Genomic DNA, 23,608 nt, shown 5'->3' with positions numbered 1-23,608 from the left:
GGTGGGTGCGGTGCTGGAACAGCGAATCTCGGGTGTCTGGCAACTGCTCGCCTTTTTCAGCCGTACGCTACATGACAGCGAACGCAATTACAGCGTTTTTGACAGGGAGCTACTGGCGCTCCACCTGGCGACTCGTCACTTCCGATTTTTTCTCGAGGGTAATCACTTTACCGCATAAGTGGACCACAAACCCTTGACGTTTGCCATGTCCAAGGTTTCTGATCCATGGAGTGCACGCCAGCAGCGCCAGTTGGCAGCCATTTCTGAGTTTACCACGGACATTCGGCACGTGGCTGGTAAATCCAATCATGTGGCTGACTGTTTGTCCCGTGCGCTGGTTTCTCCCGTCTTTCTCGGCATAGACTACTCCACCATGGCTGCCGATCAGAGCGGTGACCCGGACATCCTCGCGCTTAAATCCACCCAGACGGGCCTCATACTAGAGGAGAGACCCGTGCAAGACGGTGGTCCCCTCCTCGTCTGTGACGTTTCCACCGGCCGCCCTCGCCCAGTGGTTCCCGCTTCCTGGCGTCGTCAAGTTTTTGACTTGGTACATGCTCTCTCTCATCCAGGGGTCCGGGCCTCTGTTAAGCTGGTCAGCTCTAAATTTGTTTGGCCAGGCCTTCGCAAATCTGTTAAGGAATGGGCGTCGGCGTGCATTCCCTGCCAGCGTGCAAAGGTTCATAAACACACCAAGGCGCCCCTGGAGCCGTTCTTCATACCCGGCAAACGTTTCGATCATGTGCATGTCGATCTGGTGGGTCCTCTGCCACAGTCACAAGGTTTTACGCACCTTTTGACTGTTGTTGACCGGACCACCAGGTGGCCGGAGGCGGTCCCCCTGGCGTCCACTACTGCAGCAGTGGTGGCCAAGGCGTTTTTGTCAAGCTGGGTCTCGTGTTTCGGCCCACCCGCGGACATTACGTCAGACAGAGGCCCCCAGTTCATTTCCGAGCTTTGGTCGGCCATGGCTGATGGACTGGGGGCTAAAGTCCACCGCACAACCGCATACAACCCGCAAGCTAATGGGATGTCTGAACAGTTCCACCGGTCGCTTAAGGCTGCTTTTCGCGCCTCCTTAAAGGATGGCAATTGGGTTGACCGCCTCCCGTGGGTTTTGCTTGGGCTGCGCTCTGCGGTTAAGGAGGATCTCGGCGCTTCCCCAGCTGAGCTAGTGTTTGGTCAGCCCCTCCGCGTGCCTGGAGAATTCTTGCCCGAAAATCCTCCTCCCTGCTTCGATCCATCGGTGCTATCTCTCTACCCTCTTTTGCACTCGCTTCGGGTTCCTGTTCCAAAGACTTTAGAGACTGCTAAGTTTGTTTTCGTCAGGCACGATGCCCACAGGACACCGCTGCGGCCGCTGTATGGCGGCCCATTCAGGGTTATTGAACCGGGCCAGAAACATTTTGTTTTGGATTTTGGGGGTCGAAGGGAGACTGTGTGTGTTGACAGACTTAAACCTGCACATGTTCTTCCGGACAGTAATGTAGTGCCGGCCCAGGCCCCTCGCCGTGGCCGCCCTCCTTCGATGGGGTTGACAGACTCTGGTTTTCCCCCCAGGACTACCCCCGGACCACCGGCGTTTGAGCCTCCTCCTGCCTTTCCTGCTCGCCTTCACCAGCCTCGTTCACAGGATGGACCTTCCTCTGCCTGTTCTCTCCCTCCCAGGTTCAGTCGTTTGGGTCGTTTGCTTAGACCCAGGGTCCTGGACTGAATAGAGACCTAACTGTGTGTTCGGGGGGGGGGGGGGGGGGTATGTGTGGCGGACCACCAGGTGGCTCCACTCACACCCAAGTTGAAGGGAAGTGTTGGGGTGGAGATTTTGGCGCTCACTATATGTGAAGTTCTGAGAGTCAGTTAATAAAGTTGGAGTGAGACACTGAGACCTCTCCTGTCATTATTACATACCTCCACAATCCCACATTATCTGAATGATATCAACATTCAAAATAAATAAGAAATTAGTTTAATAAGCAGAGATCATATAGACCAACTGAACATGATTTATGGAGATAAAAAATTTCAATTAATAAGCCATTTGATTTGGCAATTGGACTCCAATGACCCAACACAGCAGAACAGAATAACTGTTTATATTCATGGACTAGAGGAACAAGCATTGAGTTTGGCAGTGTGAGAAAGAGGAAGTGATGTAAAGAATACAACTGCAACTGAACACACGGGAATACAAATGAGTGATAACGGATCTTTCCTAATTGAACTTAAGCTTAAGCTTCATTTATTGCAACGGTGACACTGAGCTTTTGAGAACAAAAAGCTCTTTGTCAAATGTTTTTAAAGGTGGCCTGGATTATATCTATGCTTAAAAAATATAAGAGATTATTTAGCATATGCTCGCTTGAGATGCTGTGCAACAGAACTTTATGGCTACAACGTTCTCCCGTTTACAGCTGCACACTGACTATTTTTCGCAGCAGAAAAATGTCCAGCATGTAACAGTAGCACAGTATCAGTAGCATTGGTATCAGGTGATTTTTGCGTACACATGTAATGATCTCTAAGCAAACAGTAAACAGAAAACAGCTTTCTTAAAGCGAAATGAATGAGATTTATGAAGCTGAACTCCAACTCTGTTCAGGTTTTCCTATCTGCACTTGTAAAATAATTTCACATGGGTTCATATTTGTGTGCGAGTTGGAGCATGTATTTATGAGTGCTCAATAGTTAAACACAAATCATTGTACAGATTTATAAATCTTAGTTTAGGCTTGTGGATCATATCATAACTAACTGAAACTAATTTAAATCCATAATCAAACATTGTCCTTGATGTGCAAATTATGAGTGTGACAAGTTATCAGTGAATGTGTTTAATAGCAATGCTTATTTTACTGATGGGCATAGGTGTCAAAATCCAAACAGATTAGACTGGATCAATTGGACTGAATTAAATTTTAGCTATAAGTCATTGCAATGCAAATATTACCTGTAGAGTTTTGTTTTTACAAACCCTGGTGTATTTACTTGAGGTATTCCCTTTGTTATGGCCCTGTCCATAATCTGTTTTGGTGGCTGTTGTTGTCTGTGCCTTTAAGTCTTTGCAGGTCCCAGAGTGGATGAGCTGACGGCTGCTGATTGGTCCCCTGGCCATGTGATCTTCTTCAAATCCCTCACCAGCAGTTGTCCTGGGGCAGCCACTGACAGCAGCAGCAGACCTGACCCTGGCCTCCAAAAACCTGAGACTTTTGTGCCTGTGATTTTTGTGGCTTTTCTGAGTTTTGTATATAGTGTGTACACTAGTTTTCATTGTAAATAGCACATTGTAAATAGCACTGCAACAGAAGGGGTGAGCTGCCTTATTGTTTGTCCTTGCACTGTTTTCTCCTGTTTATTTCAAGTTAGGGAGTTAGGTGTAGCGCTTGTCTTTTGTTTGATGTTTGATTTCACATAGGGTTTTAGATAGCACCTCCTCCTGACTTAGCTTGTTTTGTTCGTTATTTTGGCCTTTGTTCACCCCAGAGCTTCATTTTTGCAGTGTAGATAATAAATCACGATTCACTAAGAAATTGGTTTCCTTCTGTGTATGGTTTTGGGGACCAGGGCGGGGCAATCTTTTCAAACTTGTGTTGCGTTCCTGTACCCCTAGACTGGGGCGTAACACCCTTGTAGGGTTAATAATTAACAATATTATTTGGTAAACAGTTACACATTTTAACACATTTTTCAGGTCAACATTCTTGAATCAGCATATGTGCATCCACCTTCAGCCAACTGGAGTATGTGTTAATGTCTTAGACAAACCCACTCTTTGTTTTCCCTTCTTTTACATCTACACTATCTACGCCTCCTGCTTTCATCTCCCTCTCACATGCACACCAAAGGTTATAAAGGTAATCGCTTTCTGTAAACGCTTCAAACAGAGCCGACTCAAACAACACTGCTGTTGTCTGTCTCAGCTAAAATGTCTCAAGATTATTCTTATTTTGGATTCTCTTACATAAACAGAAATGCAGAAAATGATGCAAAAAACACCACGGCTCTTAATAATGCTGCAGATATCTCTGTTATTGTGGTGTACTTCCTGGTCGTCTTGGCAGTTGGAGTTTGGGTAAGTTTTGCAATCACTTTTAAAACCAATTTCTCTGCAATTCCTCAATAATTTTATAAACTGTTTCCAGCTAAGAAGATTTAGTATAGTTTGTATGTTAATGTGTCCTAATGTGTCTTACACCCCTGATTCTAAAAAAGTCAGGACACTGTGTAAAACGTAAATGAAAGCTAAATGCAATGATTTGAAAATCTCATAAATTCATATTTTATTTCTAGTGGAAATTTCAAATTAACCTAAAAAAACATGTACCATTAAAAAAAATCCTAATTATGAATTGGATGGAGGAATTTTGTCCCATTTTTGTCTAATAATATAGGATTCTAGCTGCTCAACACTCTTGGGTGTTCCTCATATTTTTGCCTAAATGGTTGGAGTTGGTGAAAGGTCTGGATTAATGCCAGGGCAGATCAGTCTTTTCTACTATGAAGATATCCTGTTGTGATAGATGCAATGAGCATTGTCTTGCTGGATAATACAATGCTCTCACTGAAAAAGATGTCGTCTGGATGGGAGCATATGTTGCTCTAGAATCTGCACATACAACACCTTGCAGCATTAAAGGTTCCTTTACAGATCTGCAAGCTGCAATGGCATAGGAAGCAAGTCACCCTCATACCGTCGAGTGACTGAATGCTGTTAACAAGCCATGTTTTTCTTCTCCTCTTTAGTCTGGATGTCTTTGTTCCTTCAATGTAGTCTGTTACAGTTTTGCACATATTTAAGGATTTTCTAAAAACGTGCCTTTGTCCTGTTACAGTCTATGGTCCACACTAACAGATCCACTGTAGGTGGCTTCTTCCTTGCAGGGAGGAGTATGGTATGGTGGCCGGTGAGTATCTTTATATTTAGAATTAGATCCTTTACAGTATTCTTCCTGCATTTAGAGCCATTAACAATTTTTTATTGCTGTGTAATAAAATGTGATGTAAGCTATCATAAAAGAAGCATTTTATGGCACAGTGGTGGTTATCATGGTCATGTCACAGCGAAAACGTCCCCAGGTTCAAATCTTGACATGCAATTTAGGATAGCTGATCCTTCTACATGAACCATGGATGTGAGATAGATAATGTGCTGTATGAATGTGTGGTTAAAATATGCCTGGAGGTCTAAAGCATGTTGAATGCAGGGGCTTTTCCCAGGCACCTGGTTTCATCTCATAAACCTAAAAAATGCATGTTAGGTTCATTAGTGATTCTATACTGACCGTGGATGTGAGGTCGATAAATGTGATGTATGATTGGGTTTGGTTACTAGTCTAGTTTTGAATGGAGATTAAGAACAGTAACGTCCCATATAAATATGATTTATGGAGTTATTTGAGATTAACAAACTATCTTAATTACTTCTGAGTAATCAAATGTTTAAATCATTTAATATTTACACAATATACTGAGAATATGGGCTAGCATAAAAAGTAGGGGTGGGAGTCGATTAAAAAAAATTATCTAATTAATTAGAGGCTTCGTAATTAATTAATCTTGATTAATCACATTTAATCGCACAAGAAGTTCAAATGTTTTTTAATTTTAAAGGGTTTTAGTGGACGACAGAAGAAATATTAGACATTGACATGAATATTGTCAACTGAAGCTCTTTTAATTTATGGGAAAAAAGGATTTAAACTGTATTTAAATGCAAAACAGAAAAAATAATAATATCCTTGGCCAAAACTGGACACACTTAAAAGTAGAGTTATTTTAAGTACTTTAAGTACATTTTTCAAAAAGGTATTGTCTTTAAATAATAATAATAATAACAATTTCAACATAAAGTGGAGTTTTAATTCTTAAAAAAAATAAGGCAGAAACATAAGGATTATTTATTTGACCAGCTTCACCTTTAAACTCTGAGTAACCTTAACCAACATTATTTTGTACATTAGGCTAAAACAGTGTGGTCATCGAACATTTTAGTGCAAAAAATAACAAACTCACTGGACTCACAATACCTCCATGCTTATTTACTGTCCACCTCTATCAGCCAGTTACTTAGGAAAAAACTAGCCTGTTTACTTTTTCAGAGCTCAAAGCAGTTCTCTTTTTTGTTACAATGTAACTTGGAAGTGAGAACATTCTCTCACATGGGACAGAAGTGGCAGCACTAATCAAATACTTGCAGGCCAGGACTGGGTTCATCCCTGCTCGACCTGACCACCAGTCTGTCTCGCTGATGGTGATTTTCTGCTCTGTACAAACTCAGGGCCCTGTTGCACAGGGCTTCCTCATCTGAATCTGGAGCACAATTTCTAACGCCACTGATAGTGGTCTACAGTCCAGAGCAATCCATTTTGCGAGAGAATTTGTACGTTTGTCCGACGTTGACTTACTAATTTTGGTCCCGAAACCAGTCATTTCATCAAATTTGGGCTGCTGACACCCTTTGTTGGTAGTCGAACTGCTAGCACTAACAGCTCCCACGGTTTCTGTGCTCGCTGCAACATGTTTTGCATTTAGATGGTACCGTAAGGTTGAAGTGCTTCGGTGGTATGCAAAGTCCCTTTTGTGCTTTCTTCTGATTCTTCCATTTTTGTAACTGTGTGCATCAGTGTAATTGGTACACAAGGAAATTGTGCATTGGTAAAAGTTCTCCTTTGATTCCACTTTGAAATTAATTAATCGCAATTCACAAGTTAAATTCCCACCACTAATAAAAAGCATAACCAAGTTGATTCTTGAATGAATTCTTAAGTCTCCTTAATTTACAAATGGACCTACTGACAGATTGAACTGTGCTCTCCACAGATCGGAGCATCGCTGTTTGCCAGCAATATTGGCAGTGTCCATTTTGTAGGAATTGCTGGTACTGGCGCAGCTTCAGGAATAGCCATTGGTGGATTTGAATGGAATACAGTTATGCAGATAGATAAACTCCTCGACAACTGACAGGTGTATCGTCCCTTTTATTGACGCTGCCTTCAATTATCAACAGAGTGAAACTACAAACAGAAGAAAATAAGCAATATTCAGTCTATATATTCACACGATAATGCAAATCAGTTGACTAAACTAGCTAACATTGGAAAGAAAGTAAATCTGAATACAGTACACCTTTAACCATAAAAGTGCATAAATAATAGCAAATAGAGTTGCATTAACTCTTGTTCAACTTAAATACTCACAAGTGATGCTTTCTGTAAAACAACGAAGAGGATGGATGCAGGTGTTTATCCGAACAACATGCTGAGTCAGTCTTTTCTCAAAGTGTGCTGCATTACTGACTCTACAGCTAATAACAAACAAATCTTGGCATGAAAGAACTGTAGTGACTCTTGCTGGTGGGAAGAAGAACTACACCAGCACAGTATGGTGTTATTTTTGTGCCACTATTCTGAGCGCACGTAAAAAAAATTTGCAAGTGTAGATGATGCATTTTGAGGAGAAATTTATTTTGAGCGAAGAAAAGCTCAATTTGAGTGAACAAAATTCATTCCTGTGTGCAAAAAATGTATTTCAGTGTTTGCTATTATCCACACACACACACACACACACACACACACACACACACACACACACACACACACACACACACACACACACACACACACACACACACACACACAATGGCAGCCCCTCTCGCTCGGTTTTTGCATTTGCGCTTGCTCGCAATGTGTTGCTTGCGCTCTCAACATTTCTGCCCGTGCGCGTTCAACTCTTTCTGTACACCGTTATATTTGTGCCACAAAACCAGCCAATCACAGACTTGACTCACAAAAATTCTGATTGGCTGTTTTGGTCTCCAATCAGCTCGAAATGACGAAATGCAATATCCCAGAATCTATTTTGTCCAAAATTCAAACAAGGCAGTGGCGGAGGAACACAGAGTGGCGGAGTTTGAAATATTACTCTTTCTGATCACAAAATAAACTTTTAAGATATTTTCATGTGAGAATGGTGCTGAGTAAACTCCAAATATCTGCTCGATTTATCAAGACATCACATATTTGCATAAGTGCTCTAATGTTTTCGGAAATGCCTGTTACCCTCCAGCTGACCGCAGAGCTGGACTAGCCATTGGGAATACAGGGCATTTGCCTGGTGGGCCATGGTGATTTTTCATTTTTATGTTTGTTTGTTTTTTTTTAAAACGGTATAAACAATGAAAGGTGGTGGATTAGCCAATTGGTCATGATCAACTCTGGGCTGGACCAATTACAATACATCTGCATTGAGGGGAAAAGGAACAAGATAAGTCCTTTAGCTAGAATGAAAAAAGACACAAAGCTGGAGTTATCCAGTGTTTTTGCTGCACAACTGAGTGTTCTCCCCTCATTCACCCCCCTCCCTCTCCTGTTGCTACTTCAATCATGAAACTGATCAATGATCAGCTGATCGGCTTTTCTGCCACAAGTCCTGTCTTTCTTGTTTGTTTATTGCCCACTTTGCACCAGAAAGACGAAACCAGCGGATGTCGCGCTAAACAACAGCAGCGCGTTCAAGCTTGATCAGCTGTTGTTAGAATTTATTTAATATTAATTTTTCTAGTATCAGCTGATGTTTGCTGGAGCCACAGCTGTAAAAGTTGCTGCTCATGATATCGGTTTGGAAACATGAAGGTGATACAAATCATACATATATACCAACAAGACAGTGTACATCACTGTCACAACAGTGTTTGTTTTAGTTCAAAGGCTTTATGGTTTTTCCTATAATACCTGGTGGTGTAGTCGGCTGATTTTTTTGTTAGTTCAGCCTTATACATTATGCTAAACCCGAGTGACCACCCCGTCAGCTAGTGGGTAACAGGCATCTCCGAAAACATTAGAGAACTTATGCAAATATGTGATGTCTTGATAAATCGAGCAGATATTTGGAGTTTACTCAGCACCATTCTCACATGAAAATATCTTAAAAGTTTATTTTGTGATCAGAAAGAGTAATATTTCAAACTCCGCCACTCTGTGTTCCTCCGCCACTGCCTTGTTTGAATTTTGGACAAAATAGATTCTGGGATATTGCATTTCGTCATTTCAAGCTGATTGGAGACCAAAACAGCCAATCAGAATTTTTGTGAGTCAAGTCTGTGATTGGCTGGTTTTGTGGCACAAATATAACGGTGTACAAAAAGAGTTGAACGCGCACGGGCAGAAATGTTGAGAGCGCAAGCAACATGTTGCGAGCAAGCGCAAATGTGTGTGTGTGTGTGTGCGCGTGTGTGTGTGTGTGTGTGTGTGTGTGCGCGTGTGTGCGTGTGTGTGTGTGTGGATAATAGCAAACACTGAAATGAATTTCAGTGTTTGCACACTGCTCAAAATAAATTTCTCCTCAAAATGCAACACTTGCACCTGCAAATATTTTTTACGTGCGCTCAGAATAGTGGCACAAAAATAATGCCATAGGAGACATGACCAAAGGAACAGAATATAGTCAACTGATGAAAAGGTCCAGATAGCAAACAAGAAAAAGGGAAGCAGGACAGAAAATGAGCCTGCGATAAAAGCTCAAGGGCCATCAGAGGCCAGCAGAGAGTGATATGAACCTGCAATAAGATTTGTGGGTTGACAGAGGTGAGTAGGAAGAAAAAGGCCTGTAATAAGGCTGGAAAGCTGTTGGAGGCCAGGCCAGAGCCTGCATTAAGGCTGCAATGTTACAGGGGCCAGGAAAGGAGGAGAGAGAGAATTTTGGCTCAAGGCCTGTCAGAGGCCAGAAGAGAGTGTGAGCCTGAGATAAGACTTAAGGGCCATCAGAGGCCAGGATGGAAAGCAGAAAATCTCCAAAAGGCTGAGAGTTCAAGAAAGAAGACAGAACCTACAATATCGCTCAAGGGCCAATAGAGGCCAGGAGGAAGAGCACAGAACCTGCAAAAGGCTGAGAATTGACAATGGTCAGGAGATACAAGAGAGTCTGCAATAATGCTGGAAAACCATTTGAGGCAAGGAGAGCAGAGAGAGAGCCTACAAAAGAGATTGTAGACTAATGAAGACCAGAGAACAAAGTACTTGTAAACAGTAATAGAAATTTGAATAAAGGTGGAAAAAGGCTAAAACTCGCTGTATGTCTTCTTACCAAGAATTTAACTTTTGAGTGACTTTAACATGAGGAGCAGAAACCACAGATAAAGAAGACATGGATGAAGAGAGAAAACACATGGACGATCGGGGCAATCGTGGCTCAAGAGTTGTAACCGGAAGGTTGCCGGTTCGAGCCCCGGCTTGGACAGTCTCGGTTGTTGTGTCCTTGGGCAAGACACTTCACCCGTTGCCTACTGGTGGTGGTCAGAGGGCCCGGTGGCGCCAGTGTCCGGCAGCCTCGCCTCTGTCAGTGCGCCCCAGGGTGGCTGTGGCTACAATGTAGCTTGCCATCACCAGTGTGTGAATGTGTGTGTGAATGGGTGGATGAAGCGCTTTGGGGTCCTTAGGGACTAGTAAAGCGCTATATAAATACAGGCCATTTACCATTTACCATATAGCATGATGCTGGAATTTAAGAAGAATAGGCTACTGCTGATCATAACAAGACAAGGAACAAAGCCTTGTGAAGCTGCTGAAGCGCCACCTGCCTAGCCTAGAGGTAGCAACCTTACTCAGAGCGGAAAGAGTGGTGCGGCTGGTCAAATAGAATAGGGTGGTTTTGCTCCATGATGAGCACTCCTTGTCTTGCACTCAGGGCCCCATCATCAACCGTAGACCCTAAACCCAACTTGAGAGACCACCGAGGAATCTTCAAAGCCAACTCAACGACAGTGTCACCTCCCCCAACAATTCAAAGATTTTGACATGGACATGTGGGGTTTTGGAGACAGCTAACCACCTAGTTGGGGGATCTCATAAGCTGATGAGGTAGGCCCTCGTTGATGCAAGTTCCCAGCAGAAACATGCTTACTGTATGATTCAGGGTGAAAGGTCTTGTACCTGGGGAGCAGGTGTGGGCCTTCAACCCGGAGAGAAAGATAAGCATTTCTCCTAAACTGATGAGCCAGTGCGTTGGACTCTGCAATGTGTATGACAGACTGTCAGATGTGGTTTACATGGTGTGGCTGGTCAAAATAAAAAGGGTGGTTGTGCTCCATCGTGACTGTCATGCACTCAGGGCTCCAGCACTAACCCTAGACCCTCAACCCAACTTGAGAGACCACTGAGGAATCTTCTAATCTGACTCAACGACAGTGTCACCTCCCCCAACATCTCAAAGATTTTGACACAGACATGTGGGTTGTTGGGGACAGCTAATCACCTAGGTGAGGGCTGTGTGGAGTGTGGGAGTGTCTAAATGTAATTTCCCATCATGCCTCTGGAACACTGTGTTTCATACTTAATTTAAGAAATTTATGTTTACTGTTATGGTTATGTAGCTGTAATAGTATGTTCCATGCTGCAGGTCTGTTTAGACTTATACGTGTTCTTTATGATGGAAAAGAGATGCATATGTTATAAGTTATGCACAGTGATAGTAACCTGCTGGAAGCACAGTGTTAATATGCTTTTTAAATGCAAATGCTCTCGCACTCTGGGGCCTCTGGATGTCTGGGGCCTGGATCTCCTCCATGCCTGCTTCATGCCCTGGGGGACCGGGCTATGGCTCGCTACATCCTCTTGCAGACCATTACATGTGGAAACCATTTGAATACAAGCACGCTGATCCACACAGGTGTGCACATGGGTGTTCACTGTTCGTAGACTTAAATTACACCTTTCTTGGCTACTACTTCAAAGCACATTGTGCGCTGTCAATCCTGCGTGCTGCACAACAACATTGAATATTTAGTATTTACTGCTGTCTACACTTAGCTAGATTAATGCGATGATGTTGTGTTTAGTATGTTGCTTTGGTTTTTGTTGCTTGTTTTCTATCCTTTTTCTCTCAACAGGTGATCCAGGAGATTCCCCCCCCCCCCCCCTTTTCTCACTGTCCCTCTCACCTTCTGTTTTTCTTTTCCTTCCTCTTTCTTTCTCCCTTTCCTATCCCTCACTCATGTCTGTCCCGCCTGTAACAACTGAAAATAAAATAAAATAAATAATAAAAACAAAGGTCGATCAAATGGACCAATACGGCAATGCCACAATGATCCATTTGGCAAAATAAATCCATTGGGTATCCTTGTTGGTCTTCAGACAACAATTCTGACGGCTAAAGAACCAAATGGGACAGGCAAAAAAAAAATAATAATAATAAAAAAAATAAATGCAGAATAAAAGAGCACAGCCTTTGGAGTTGTAGGGTTTACAGCAGTATTTGAAGATTCAGTGCCTCCTTGTGAGTTTCTTGCTGTCTGATTTCTCAGCTTGTTGCAATACTTCACATTGAATCTGGCTCTATGAGTAAATGTATTTTGTTGCTTACCACCACTGAATTGTACTACAATTGTTTCCTAATTGTAGGTGATTGTGCAGCGCTGCCTCTCTGCCAAGAGTCTCTCTCACGTGAAAGGAGGTTGTATCCTATGTGGATACCTGAAGATACTGCCCATGTTCCTCATGGTTTTCCCCGGGATGATTAGCAGGATCCTGTACACAGGTGAGTGTGGTGTGTGGTTTTAAGAGTCTGTTGTATGCAACTTATGTAGCAAGCTTACTGGTATATTTAAAGTTGTGATAAACTGAAATACTGTGGATTTTCTTGCCTTTAATCTAGATGTGGTAGCATGTGTGGATCCAGATGAATGTGAAAAACACTGTGGGACCAAGGTGGGCTGCAGCAACATTGCTTATCCGAAACTGGTCGTGGAACTCATGCCTAAAGGTTGGTGACCTTTGTCTTATTAACTTTTAATTATTGCAGATTTTTTTTATATTTCTACTTTTTAATCTGTTACTCTATTTCAGGCTTGCGAGGTCTTATGCTGTCTGTGATGCTGGCCTCTTTGATGAGCTCCCTTACCTCTATCTTCAACAGTGCCAGTACTCTCTTCACCATGGACATCTACACTAGAATTCGTCGCTCTGCTAGTGAGAAGGAACTCATGATTGCTGGCAGGTAAAACACATTTTTGTTGTTGTGTCTGATACAATGATTGTCTAAAGTGTTAAATACTGATTGCATTTTTTTCAACTATGTACAGAGTTTTTATCTTGGCCCTGATTGGTGTGAGCATAGCATGGATTCCTGTGGTGCAGGCAGCCCAAAGTGGTCAGCTTTTTGTCTACACTCAATCCATCACCAGTTACCTTGCCCCACCTGTTGCAGCTGTCTTCTTGCTTGCCATTTTTTGCAAACGTGTCAATGAGACTGTAAGTGTTTGCTTGACTTTTTCATGAAATAAGAAAGAAATCTGTTCTTCACTGTGGTTTTGCACAGTGAAAGAATCCTTCACATACCTCTGGGATTTAGTCAGGAAAATGTTATCAAGAGCAAAGCTTTTGTCATTTGACACTTTAAGAAAAACAGTTTACATCTTTGCTGAGTTTTAGGGATAAATGATTAAACCAATCTGTAAGTCTGTAGAGAAAAATAAGCCAAGTAGTTCATAGCTTAGCTCAGTAGATGGACTGGGAATAAAATAGAGCTGTCAGAGTGCTTCTTGGCAAAAGTAGTTATTTCCATCCACAACCACTGAAAAAGTTCAATAATTAATAAGTTGTTTAATTATTACAAAATGTCCACATCATGATTGAAATGTAAAACCAACAGATTAAAATGCAACATTGCGATAAGCGCTAGGCCACCACGAACTATTCATCCCCGTGGTGTCTTGGCAGACACTTACTACTTAAAACTCAGCAAGTCAGAAGGATTGTGAGCCCCTGCTTTCAAAGTCTGTATTCATAATTGAATTGCAAAATTTAATTGTCTTATAGTTATCTCTGGATTCCATATAAATAGTCACTTTCTATGTGTTGACAATCAGCTTGCGTAACATCCCAGTAGGTCCTGACCACAAAATAGTATTACACTTGGGCAAAAGTGGTAAATATTCCTTCATGAACTGTCAAACTACTTTTTGTAGACACATTTTTTATATTTTGGATCTGTACATATTAAACACAGGATGCAACAAGAGTTACAAATGCTGGTATGTTAATATACTGTAAGAATCATGATTCCAGCTTCCTGTTCAATATGCATCCAAATGTAGCGCTGATTCAATCTCACTTTTAGCAAGAAGCATTTATCCAAAACTATTTCTTCAAACACAATATTATATATACATATATATGTTGCTATCTATTAATATTTTACTATATTGTATTTATTTACCATTTTTAAACCTTTAAACTTTTTAAAAGTATTTTGATATAAAGTAATATTTGTCCTTTTTTCTTTCTTTCCACAGGGTGCATTTTATGGCCTCATAATTGGGCTGTGTATGGGCTTGAGCAGGATGATTACTGAGTTTATTTATGGGACAGGTAGCTGTGCTATCCCCAGTAACTGTCCCACTATCATATGTGGAGTTCACTACCTTTACTTTGGGCTAATTCTGTTTGTCATCTCCGGCATCGTCATGCTGGCAGTGTCTCTCATGACCAAACCTATTGACGACAAACATGTAAGTTTTTAATTTAAGACACCAAAATACCAATGCACCCATATATTTTTCTCTGTTGCTCCATTCATGCTGATGACACCCTACCATATACTTTCTCCACATCTACAACACCTCCTGACCTCTCATGATCCTGTCTGACACTCTCTTCACCTCTACAACAGTATACACATACTCTTACAGGGCTCTACACTAACTTTTTGCTTTTTGCCAAAGCAAAGTTAGGCACACCCAAATTTTTCAACCGCATTGCTTAACACCACAGTTTTAGATGTGCACTTTTTTGGGGGGGGGGAATTGCAGTCCATACAGACAATATTGATTTGTAAATGATTAACTAACAATCTTGTCAACACAAAGTTCTTTATTTGGAGCACAGTTGTACAAGAAAGATAAGTTACTGAAAAAGTGCTTGTGCTTAAAGTGCATTGGCATTCTTTGGTAATATTGTTGACAAAATTAAACTTAATCATCACATCGGCCTCCTCTGACGACCTGTTTGCTGCTGCCTGCCGCTGAAAGGCAGTGGGGAGAGGGGACACTTGGGCAGTGCATTTATCACAGCATATAATGTGTTTTCTGGATATATGTATTTTTTCAGCGTTTAGATACTGATGGCTCCGTGTCAGAGCACTGACTATGAATTTCAGACGGATCAGGCCTTAACAAAAAAGTTGTCAATCGTTCTTTTCATCTTTTCTTATTACCCACAGCTACATCCACTTCTGTCGGGCCTAGGCTACTCACTAGGGCTGGGTATCATCACCGTTTTCTATAATCCATTCAATTCGATTCAACTTTGCCGCAGACAGTCAGAAATATTATAATTCTGATCATTTATCAGTGCTGATACATGTATGACTTCGTCAGAATTGTGAGCATCACAGCCTTTGTGTCAAAGTAACTGAGAATAAAACACAGAAAAACATGAAGGAGGTTTTCCTGGCTTTTTATAACAGAAAACTTAAAAGAAAACTTAAATTTAAAATTATTCTGCAATTTTACATAATTTCAAAAAGTTTAAATTTCTTCAGTATTGACCAGCAGAAATTAGGCTTTGTCCGAGGTCATTTAAGTAAAGTAAAAAATTTTTAAAAAGACAGCGGCCGACAGCACTGTAAACTACGGTAGACTGGTGGGTAATAAGCAGTGTTGGGTAAGTTACTTTAAAATAGTAACTTAGTTACATTACTAGTTACTTCTCTCAAAAGTAACTCAGTTACTTCAAGTTACTCGTTACTTTCAAAGTAACTAGTTACTAGGGAAAGTAACTTTGGTTTTACTCAGAATTCTCTTGTTAGTGTGTTTCTTCCATAACTTTGCCAGTCTTCTAGCTTGCTTATTTGCCACAAGTGCACTGTGCCACCTACCAATAGAAAGGAAAAGATAATGTGCATATTTCCACGAGAGAAATCCCACGCCTGGACCGTCATTGACTGCTGCCATGATTCTAGCCTACGTCACAGAGTCATGTGCGCCTTTTACATGCAACACAAAAACTGTAGTCGTGGTGCTTTCGATTGTACTCAGAACTCGGAAATTCTGCCTTCTGAATAGGAAGATGTAGGCAACACCAGACTGCAGATGAGCTGCATACAGGGCTGGACTGGGACAAAAAAATCGTCCCGGGCATTTTGACTAGAGACCGGCCCACCATTATAGGAAAAATCATAAAGCCTTTGAATGAAAACAAACGCTGTTGTGATGTACACTGTTTTGATGGTTAATATGCATCAATCTATCAATCGTTTGTTGTAAGATTCAGATAATTATTTTTTAAAAGCTAGACATTTTAAATGAGAATAAGAAAGAAAAGTATTTCTTTGTGCCCCCCTTTCCCTGTTAATGCCCTACATGCCCCCTGGCAATACTTTGCTAGACCCGCCCCTGCACAGTTACCAGCTGTCAGCTACCTAAAAAAGGATCCTGGGGTTATTTGTCTCTCAGAAACAGTTCATAACTTCCCTTCAACTCATTCATGTCACCTAAAAGGTAAACCTGTTTCTCCATCACAGCTCTGATGATCCAGTAAGGACGTCTCCTGGTTTCATCTTCATGTTTCCCTCTCACCAGATAACCAAACCATATCATGACGAGCAGCTTTTTTGCAGCTGTGGCTCCAGCAAACATCAGCTGATACTAGAAATTAATATTAAATAAATTCTAACAACAGCTGATCAAGCTTAAACGTGCTGCTGTTGTTTAGCGCGACATCCGCTGGTTTCCTCTTTCGGCGCAAAGTGAGCGATAAACAAACAAGAGAGCCGATCAGCTGATCATTGATCAGTTTCATGATTGAAGTAGAAACGGGAGAGGGAGGGGGGAGAATGAGAGAAGAAGAGGCAGCTGTGCAGCAAAGACAGAGAATAACTCCAGCTTTGTGCCTTTTCCATTGTAGCTGAATTACGGGACAAACTGTTCCTTTTCACCTCAATAAGAAGCGTTTAATATTTTCTCTGAATACCAGACGGGACGGTTGGCAACTCTAATAACTTATGAACAAAATAAAGTTCAACATCATTAACTTCATAGCACCCACCCAGCTGTATAGAAACTCCGTCATGCTAGCTAGCACGCAGTACGGAAAAAGTCAGAATAACGAAAATAAACTACACCTAAACTTGGTTCATATCTGACCCAGAGAGACTGCAGGTCATAACTTCTTACCTGAAGTTCAGTTCACACTTGGACCGGCGGCCGCCTCGGGTCTCTTTTCCTTCTTCCACCTGCTGGCCTCCACCACTTGCTAATGTTACTGAATCTGTGGAAGCTCCGCGATAGCCACCACACGAAGTATCGAGTAACGAGCCTATCTAAATCCCAGTAACGAGTAACGCGTTCCTGATTTTGGCATAATAACTAGTTACCGTGCTCGTTACCACAATAATAACGTAGTTACTGTAACGCGTTACTTAATAACGCGTTAGTCCCAACACTGGTAATAAGCGAATGAATAATACCGAAAACAGAGACTTGAGATGAGAAACTGTTCTTGAAGTACACACAGAGAGAGAGAGAGAGCTGTGCATGAAGTGTGATTTTTATCATGGTGGAAGGAAAAAAAACAGCAAAAGTAAGAGGGAATTAATGACGACATTTATCAAATGTGAATCGTAGTTTGGATCATCTTTTGCTGCTGGTTCAGTGAATTTTGGTTGGAGAGAGACAAAACCTGCAGCTCTGTGTACCTGCTCTCATTTGCTGTTTGGTGGTTGTTGAAATAGTTTTGTGAGCTTTAACCTGAGATTCTGGCATTTCTGGCAAAATACGTTTATATTTAAAAGTCGATTCAGATTTAATAAATCGATAGCGCTTTATTCAAGCAGCTCACTAGTGATGGGTCGTTCGCGAACGAAATGGCTCTTAGAGCCGACTCTTTGACGTGAACGACGCGAGCCGACTATTTATCGCGAGCCGTCACGTGGGTTTTTTGTTTTTTTTTTCTTTCTCTCAGCCTCTCTCTCGCACTTTTTTCCCGCTTCACTCTGCACGCGGGCCTTGTGCTTTACGCTGGGCAGAGGGGGGAGGGGCGGTAGTTACACTCAGTAGCACAGGAACAGAGCCAGAGAGAGAGAAAGAGAGGCAGGGACAACAACATTAGAAAGGTATAGTAATCATCCACAACTATTTTCGGTTGCAGATGATAAAGGATTGAGAAAGTTTATTCATGCAGGTCCATATGACAGAGAATATGCATGTTCTTTTAGTTTTCATATTATAATTTATATTTAATTGTGTTGTGGTTTGCAGTGTTTTGTGTTCTTTTCACTTTAAATTTGTGAAAGGAAAAAGCTGAAAATTTAAATAGTTAAAACTTGAAATGTGAATAGTTGATTTTTGTATTATATGATTTATTTATTACATTTTATGTGGAGTGAATAAATAAAAGTATATTTACGGTGGCCCCTAGAGACAAAGCACATACAAACTTCAAATCACGTACGAACTCTGAAGCATGTACAAACTCCAAAACACGTAAAAACACGTACAAACTCCAAAACACGTAAAAACGCCAAAACATGTAAAAACACGTACAAACTCCGAAGCACGTAAAAACTCAGAAGCATATAAAAACTCAGAAGCACATAAAAACTCAAAACACGTACAAAAGACAACAGAAGTGCTCCAGGATGCTGGGCGCAGTGTTGAGCCTTTGTTATCTTGTGGCTACACAAGCCAGCAAGTACCAACGACCGGATTTGGTGTGTGGTAATAACAGGTAAATGAACTTTTTTTAAAATTATTTGAATATATATATGAGTGCCTGTGTATAAATACACAAACAATACACACATGCTTTCAATTGTGTAATTTAAGTGATCTAGTAGCTCTGCTTTGGAAGTTCAGTTCATGCTAGAAATGTGTTTTGGAGTTTGTACGTGTTTTGTCTCTAGGGGCCACCGCATATATTTATATATAAACATATATAAATAAAACCACTTGTTTTTACCTTAGTAATTCCTTTTGTGCATAATTTTATATTATTGTTAATAATAAATTAATTAAAGCAACAAAACAACCTGAAGAGCCGGTTCAGAGCCGAAAGAGCCGGCTCTTTTTAGTGAGCCGAACCGAAAGAGCCGGATCTCTTAAAAGAGCCGGAAATCCCATCACTACAGCTCACCTCTCTCTATCCGCCTGCACTTTCAAACGTACTTGCGAAAGGCTACAGGAATATCTAGACCAATCAGAGAGGTCCCACCCCTGACTATCCCTGATTGGTTTAGACCACGACAGAGGCATAATGTGTGTCTGTTGTTGACCACAGAGACTTTCAGAGTTGCGGAGTCTTTTTTTTTTCCACTCGAACAGTTGGTCACACCAGTGCGACCTAAGATTTTTTTTAGTCGCACCATTGAAATTGGTCGCACTCTAGAGTTTGAATCCATCTCCAGTGCTCTTGGCCTTGCTTCTATTCCATCTACTATTTTGCACACAATGCATCTACCTTCTTCATTATATCCTCCAGCTCTCTCCCTTTACCAGCCATAGTTGTAACCAGCCTACATTTAATGTTGCCTCTACACTCCTGCTTTTTTCTTCTATCTTGCTGCCTCCTAACACACCTTCCCTCTATCCTCATCCTCCAGCTTCCACCAGACTGATCTAGTATGGGGATTTAACTTGCTTTAACCTTCATATCTGCTGAGTCTCCTTGTTAAACTGTGTTTAATCAGTTATTAAGAAGTAAAATAAAATGATAAATTTTCTGATAATACTTTTTACCACATTTTGTGCCGTTTGACTAGTTGTATCGACTGTGCTGGAGCCTGAGGAACTGTACAGAGGAGAGGGTCGATCTTGAGATGGATGATTGGACTGATAACCAAGATTCCAACAGTGTGGACTCAGACGGTAATGAGCTGACATACGCAGCAGAGTAAAATATAGCACAGTAAATATGCATCCATATGTAACCCGTTCATGTGTTACGCCTGTTGTTGTTGCATTGTGTTCTGGCATGAAAGTAAGAGGCACAAGACAGCACTGGGTCTTTGGCTCTTTACTGCACATCTGTAACACAGAAATAAGTGTCTGATCTGTGTGTGTCACGCACCTGCCAGTACACCTCTCCTCCGGCCAGGCTGAAAGGAGCTGTGCCTGCAGCTTTATTAATGCTACAATAATATAATAAATCAAATACAACAAATTGTTTTAAAACAGTAACTTAAGCTCTCAAAAACAAAAAGCACAAAATAAATAATATGTTACTGAAAAATCATCAAAAGAACTTATAAGAACAATAAACAAAGTAATTCAAAAACAAATAAACAGTCAGACAAATACAATTTAATAACCAGGACCCAATATTCTAGTGCTTATAGTTCAAACATTATACTTCAGTACAATCATATTAACAACCGCCATCCAACAGGCAATACAACACTGTACCATTAAAAACACTGAATGAAAGACCGCATCTCCAAAACAAGAGAACATCTCCATACCTGCAACACAGAAATAAGGGTCTGATCAAGGTTCAAGGTTCAAGGTTCTTTATTTGTCACATGCATAGTTATACAAGTATAACACACAGTGAAATGTAGCCTGACGCTCCTCGACATGTGCAAAAAAATTGGGGGGGGGGGGATCTGTGTGTGTCACACACCTGCCAGTACATCTCTCCTGACGAAGGAGAAAAGAGTGCACACTGTTAAAAAAAAAAACTGCAGCGAATACGCCCACAAGCCGCTAGCGATCAGACTAACTTATCCCGAATGAGTCTCTTAATGACAAACAAAAACGCGGCGGTTCGGCTGTATTCAAATTGCAGCTTGGGGTCTGAGCAAACTTTAATTAGCTGAGAGCAACGTGGCAGTGACTTACCTCCGGCCATGCTGAAAGGAGCTGAGACCGGGGCACAAATGCACGCGCCTACGTCACTACGCAGCGCACACACACGAACGCACACAGACTCAGATCACACAGGTAGGAGATTGAGATGCAAAATGAAATATTTAATTGAAAAAAGGGGTGTTTTGTGTGAAACTGACAAGTATTTGAATGTGTGTGTGAATGGGTGGATGACTGGATATGTAAAGCGCTTTGGGGTCCTTAGGGACTAGTAAAGCACTATATAAATACAGGCCATTTACCATATTTAACACATGTTATGCATACATATAAACAAATACATGCAAACTTTCGTTTGTCTTGTTTCTTCTTTTGCAGATGATGAGCCTGGCTTCTTGAAGAAAGCGGTGATGTGCTTCTGTGGCCTGGAAACCAAAAAAGCCCCCAAGCTGACTAAAGAAGAGGAGGAAGAGCTGCAAAGGAAGCTGACAGACACCTCAGAGGTGCCTCTGTGGAGGAACGTAGTCAATGTCAACGCCGTCATCCTTCTGTGTGTGGCTGTGTTCTGTCATGCCTATTTTGGCTAAAAGTCAGCTGATTTCAACTGCTCACAGAGTCTAATTTATACAAATTTAACAGACTGCTCAGTAGGCCTCAGCCCTAAAACCCTGTTTAAACCTTATGTTTAGAGCACTGTGCTTTTCTTTATTGCTTCCTGGTATTTAAAAGTTTAAGTGAACCAGTAGACTGTAATATATTAATACATATTAGACTTAAAAAATGTTGAAGTGCATAAATATTTACACATTTGTATGCTATTTGTCATTCTAAAATGTCTGAAGATCATTTGGGAGAAGTATGAATTTTCTTCTTTATCTTAATGGTAAATTTGAAATATTTTGTGAATGAAGCTGCAGGTTAGCCTTCACTTGTAAAGAACAATCCAGCACTGTGATCTGTGATCATCTTTGGGCTCTTGTTTGTGTATTCTGAACCATTATTACATTTAACTTTCATTGCAGTGGTCACCAGGACATAAAAACCTTGCAATGGCCTGTATTTTGTATAGCACCTTACTAGTCCCGAAGGACCCCAAAGCCCTTTATACATCCAGTCATCCACACATTCACACACTGGTGATGGCAAGCTACATTGTAGCCACAGCCACCCTGGGGCGCACTGACAGAGGCGAGGCTGCCGGACACTGGCGCCACCGGGCCCTCTGACCACCACCAGTAGGCAACGGGTGAAGTGTCTTGCCCAAGGACACAACAACCGAGACTGTCGGAGCCGGGGTTCGAACCAGCAACTTTCCGATTACAAGACGAACTCCCAACTCATGAGCCACGATCACCACGTATATAAAATCACTATTCACATCAGACAAAAACACTCCAAAAGTTTATCCTAGAATAACGTATCATAACATTTCTTCTACCTCCATCTTTTCCGTTGTAGAACTCGCTCATAGAGTAACACTCTAATGCCATATCTTTTTCTTATATCTTCTCTGGCCTTCAGGCAATATAAAAAAGACAATATAAAAGCAATAAAACCTTAACTGACCAGATAGTAATTACAATAATAATTTTATTATGCTGATGCCATAAAAAAGGTCGCTGAGTGTGGTCAATCATACGATCATGGAATGCAGGGCGTTGCTTTTTGGGAACCACACCTACACCACACCTGTGTCTTCACAACCAAATAATTACTGCAAGCTTTGAGCATTACACGTGAGAACAGAGCCTTGAACACTATCATGTGGTTTGTTTATCAGGTGTCAAGCAAAGTAACTGGAAGCAAAGCATAAGGAAAGAAACTTTAACACAACCTGTTCTTCACCTGTCAGAGCTCAGTGACATCTGGCTCATAAAGCTGTTACTGTAGGGACACCTAGTGGCAGCTGATAGTACTTGCGTCTTTAGTCACCTCATAATATTGTTTGCTTGTGCTGCATCTATTTATTCCCGCTCTGTCCACTCTGATACTGTAATATTGTGAATTTCCCAACTGCTGGAACAACAAAGACTGTCTTATCCAAATGATATTAACATGCAAAGGTTCACAACATCAACTGTATCTGTCCATTGACTTTAACATACATACATAAAAATCATACATATCGCCCTCTGATGTGTTTCCTTTGTTGTTTTGGTGCTATTTGGTTTGGCTGAATATCACAGGTAACATTTTTCATTCTGACATTGGTTCTCGTGTATTTTTCAGTCTGTTACAGACCTCCTCAAACAGCAGTGAGACTAATAAATAACCTAGAAAGGGGGAATAAAACATCTTTTATCAATATTATTTCCTGTGAGTATTAGTTGTCATAGACTTGCAGTAAGTGGGAAAAAAATATTTCCTTGTTTCCTTGACATGAGTGAGACAAGTTATCAGTGGCAGTGTTTGACGGCTATTCTTGTTTTACTTATCAACAAAGCTGTCACAATCAGTTTATCAGTGACACAGCAAATGGTTACAGTTTAACAGAGCTGTCATGTACACACTTGCAGCAACCTAAACTGGATTATACTTTATTAAATTTGAGCTATAACCCACTGCGATACAAATACTACCTGTTAGGTTTTTGTATCTCAAGTATCTTCACTTGAGGTATTTCCTTGTAGGTTTATAATTAACAATATTATTTGCTAAACAGTTACATATTTTAACACATTCATTTTTAAACCAACATTTGTGAAACCGTAAGATTTACATGCCAATCTGTACATGCATCCACTTTCAACTAGTATGTGCTTTAACGATTTAGATGATTAAATCATGATCAATGATTAAATCCACTCTTTATTACCCTCC

General features: G+C 41.1%; 1 protein-coding gene across 1 annotated transcript; it reads left to right on the top strand.

The window, feature by feature from the left end:
- The first annotated feature begins 205 nt into the window (after positions 1-205).
- Positions 206-23,002, top strand: LOC147325842 (sodium/glucose cotransporter 1-like). Its single transcript, XM_086297761.1, has 8 exons — positions 206-1,246; positions 12,390-12,525; positions 12,643-12,750; positions 12,834-12,984; positions 13,070-13,238; positions 14,282-14,497; positions 19,744-19,849; positions 21,167-23,002. The coding sequence occupies exons 1-8, from the start codon at positions 206-208 to the stop codon at positions 21,373-21,375; spliced, it is 2,136 nt and encodes a 711-aa protein (XP_086153887.1). The 3' UTR covers positions 21,376-23,002.
- The last annotated feature ends 606 nt before the right edge of the window (positions 23,003-23,608 follow it).

Source organism: Aulonocara sp. 'chitande type north' Nkhata Bay, linkage group LG7 (genome assembly GCF_057382095.1).
Source record: "Aulonocara sp. 'chitande type north' Nkhata Bay isolate Kocher_YH1m ecotype deep benthic linkage group LG7, A_spYH_male_GT1.1, whole genome shotgun sequence".
Lineage (NCBI taxonomy): Eukaryota > Metazoa > Chordata > Actinopteri > Cichliformes > Cichlidae > Aulonocara > Aulonocara sp. 'chitande type north' Nkhata Bay.
This window is presented reverse-complemented; position numbering and strand designations above follow the sequence as displayed.

Bases quoted from the DNA above. Each gene is read 5' to 3' on its own strand.
- LOC147325842 (XM_086297761.1), top strand. From the start codon at position 206: ATGTCCAAGGTTTCTGATCCATGGAGTGCACGCCAGCAGCGCCAGTTG. The intron at 1,247-12,389 runs GTGCTATCTCTC...TCCTAATTGTAG, and splicing joins CTCCCTGCTTCGATCCATCG to GTGATTGTGCAGCGCTGCCT. The intron at 13,239-14,281 runs GTAAGTGTTTGC...TTCTTTCCACAG, and splicing joins GCAAACGTGTCAATGAGACT to GGTGCATTTTATGGCCTCAT.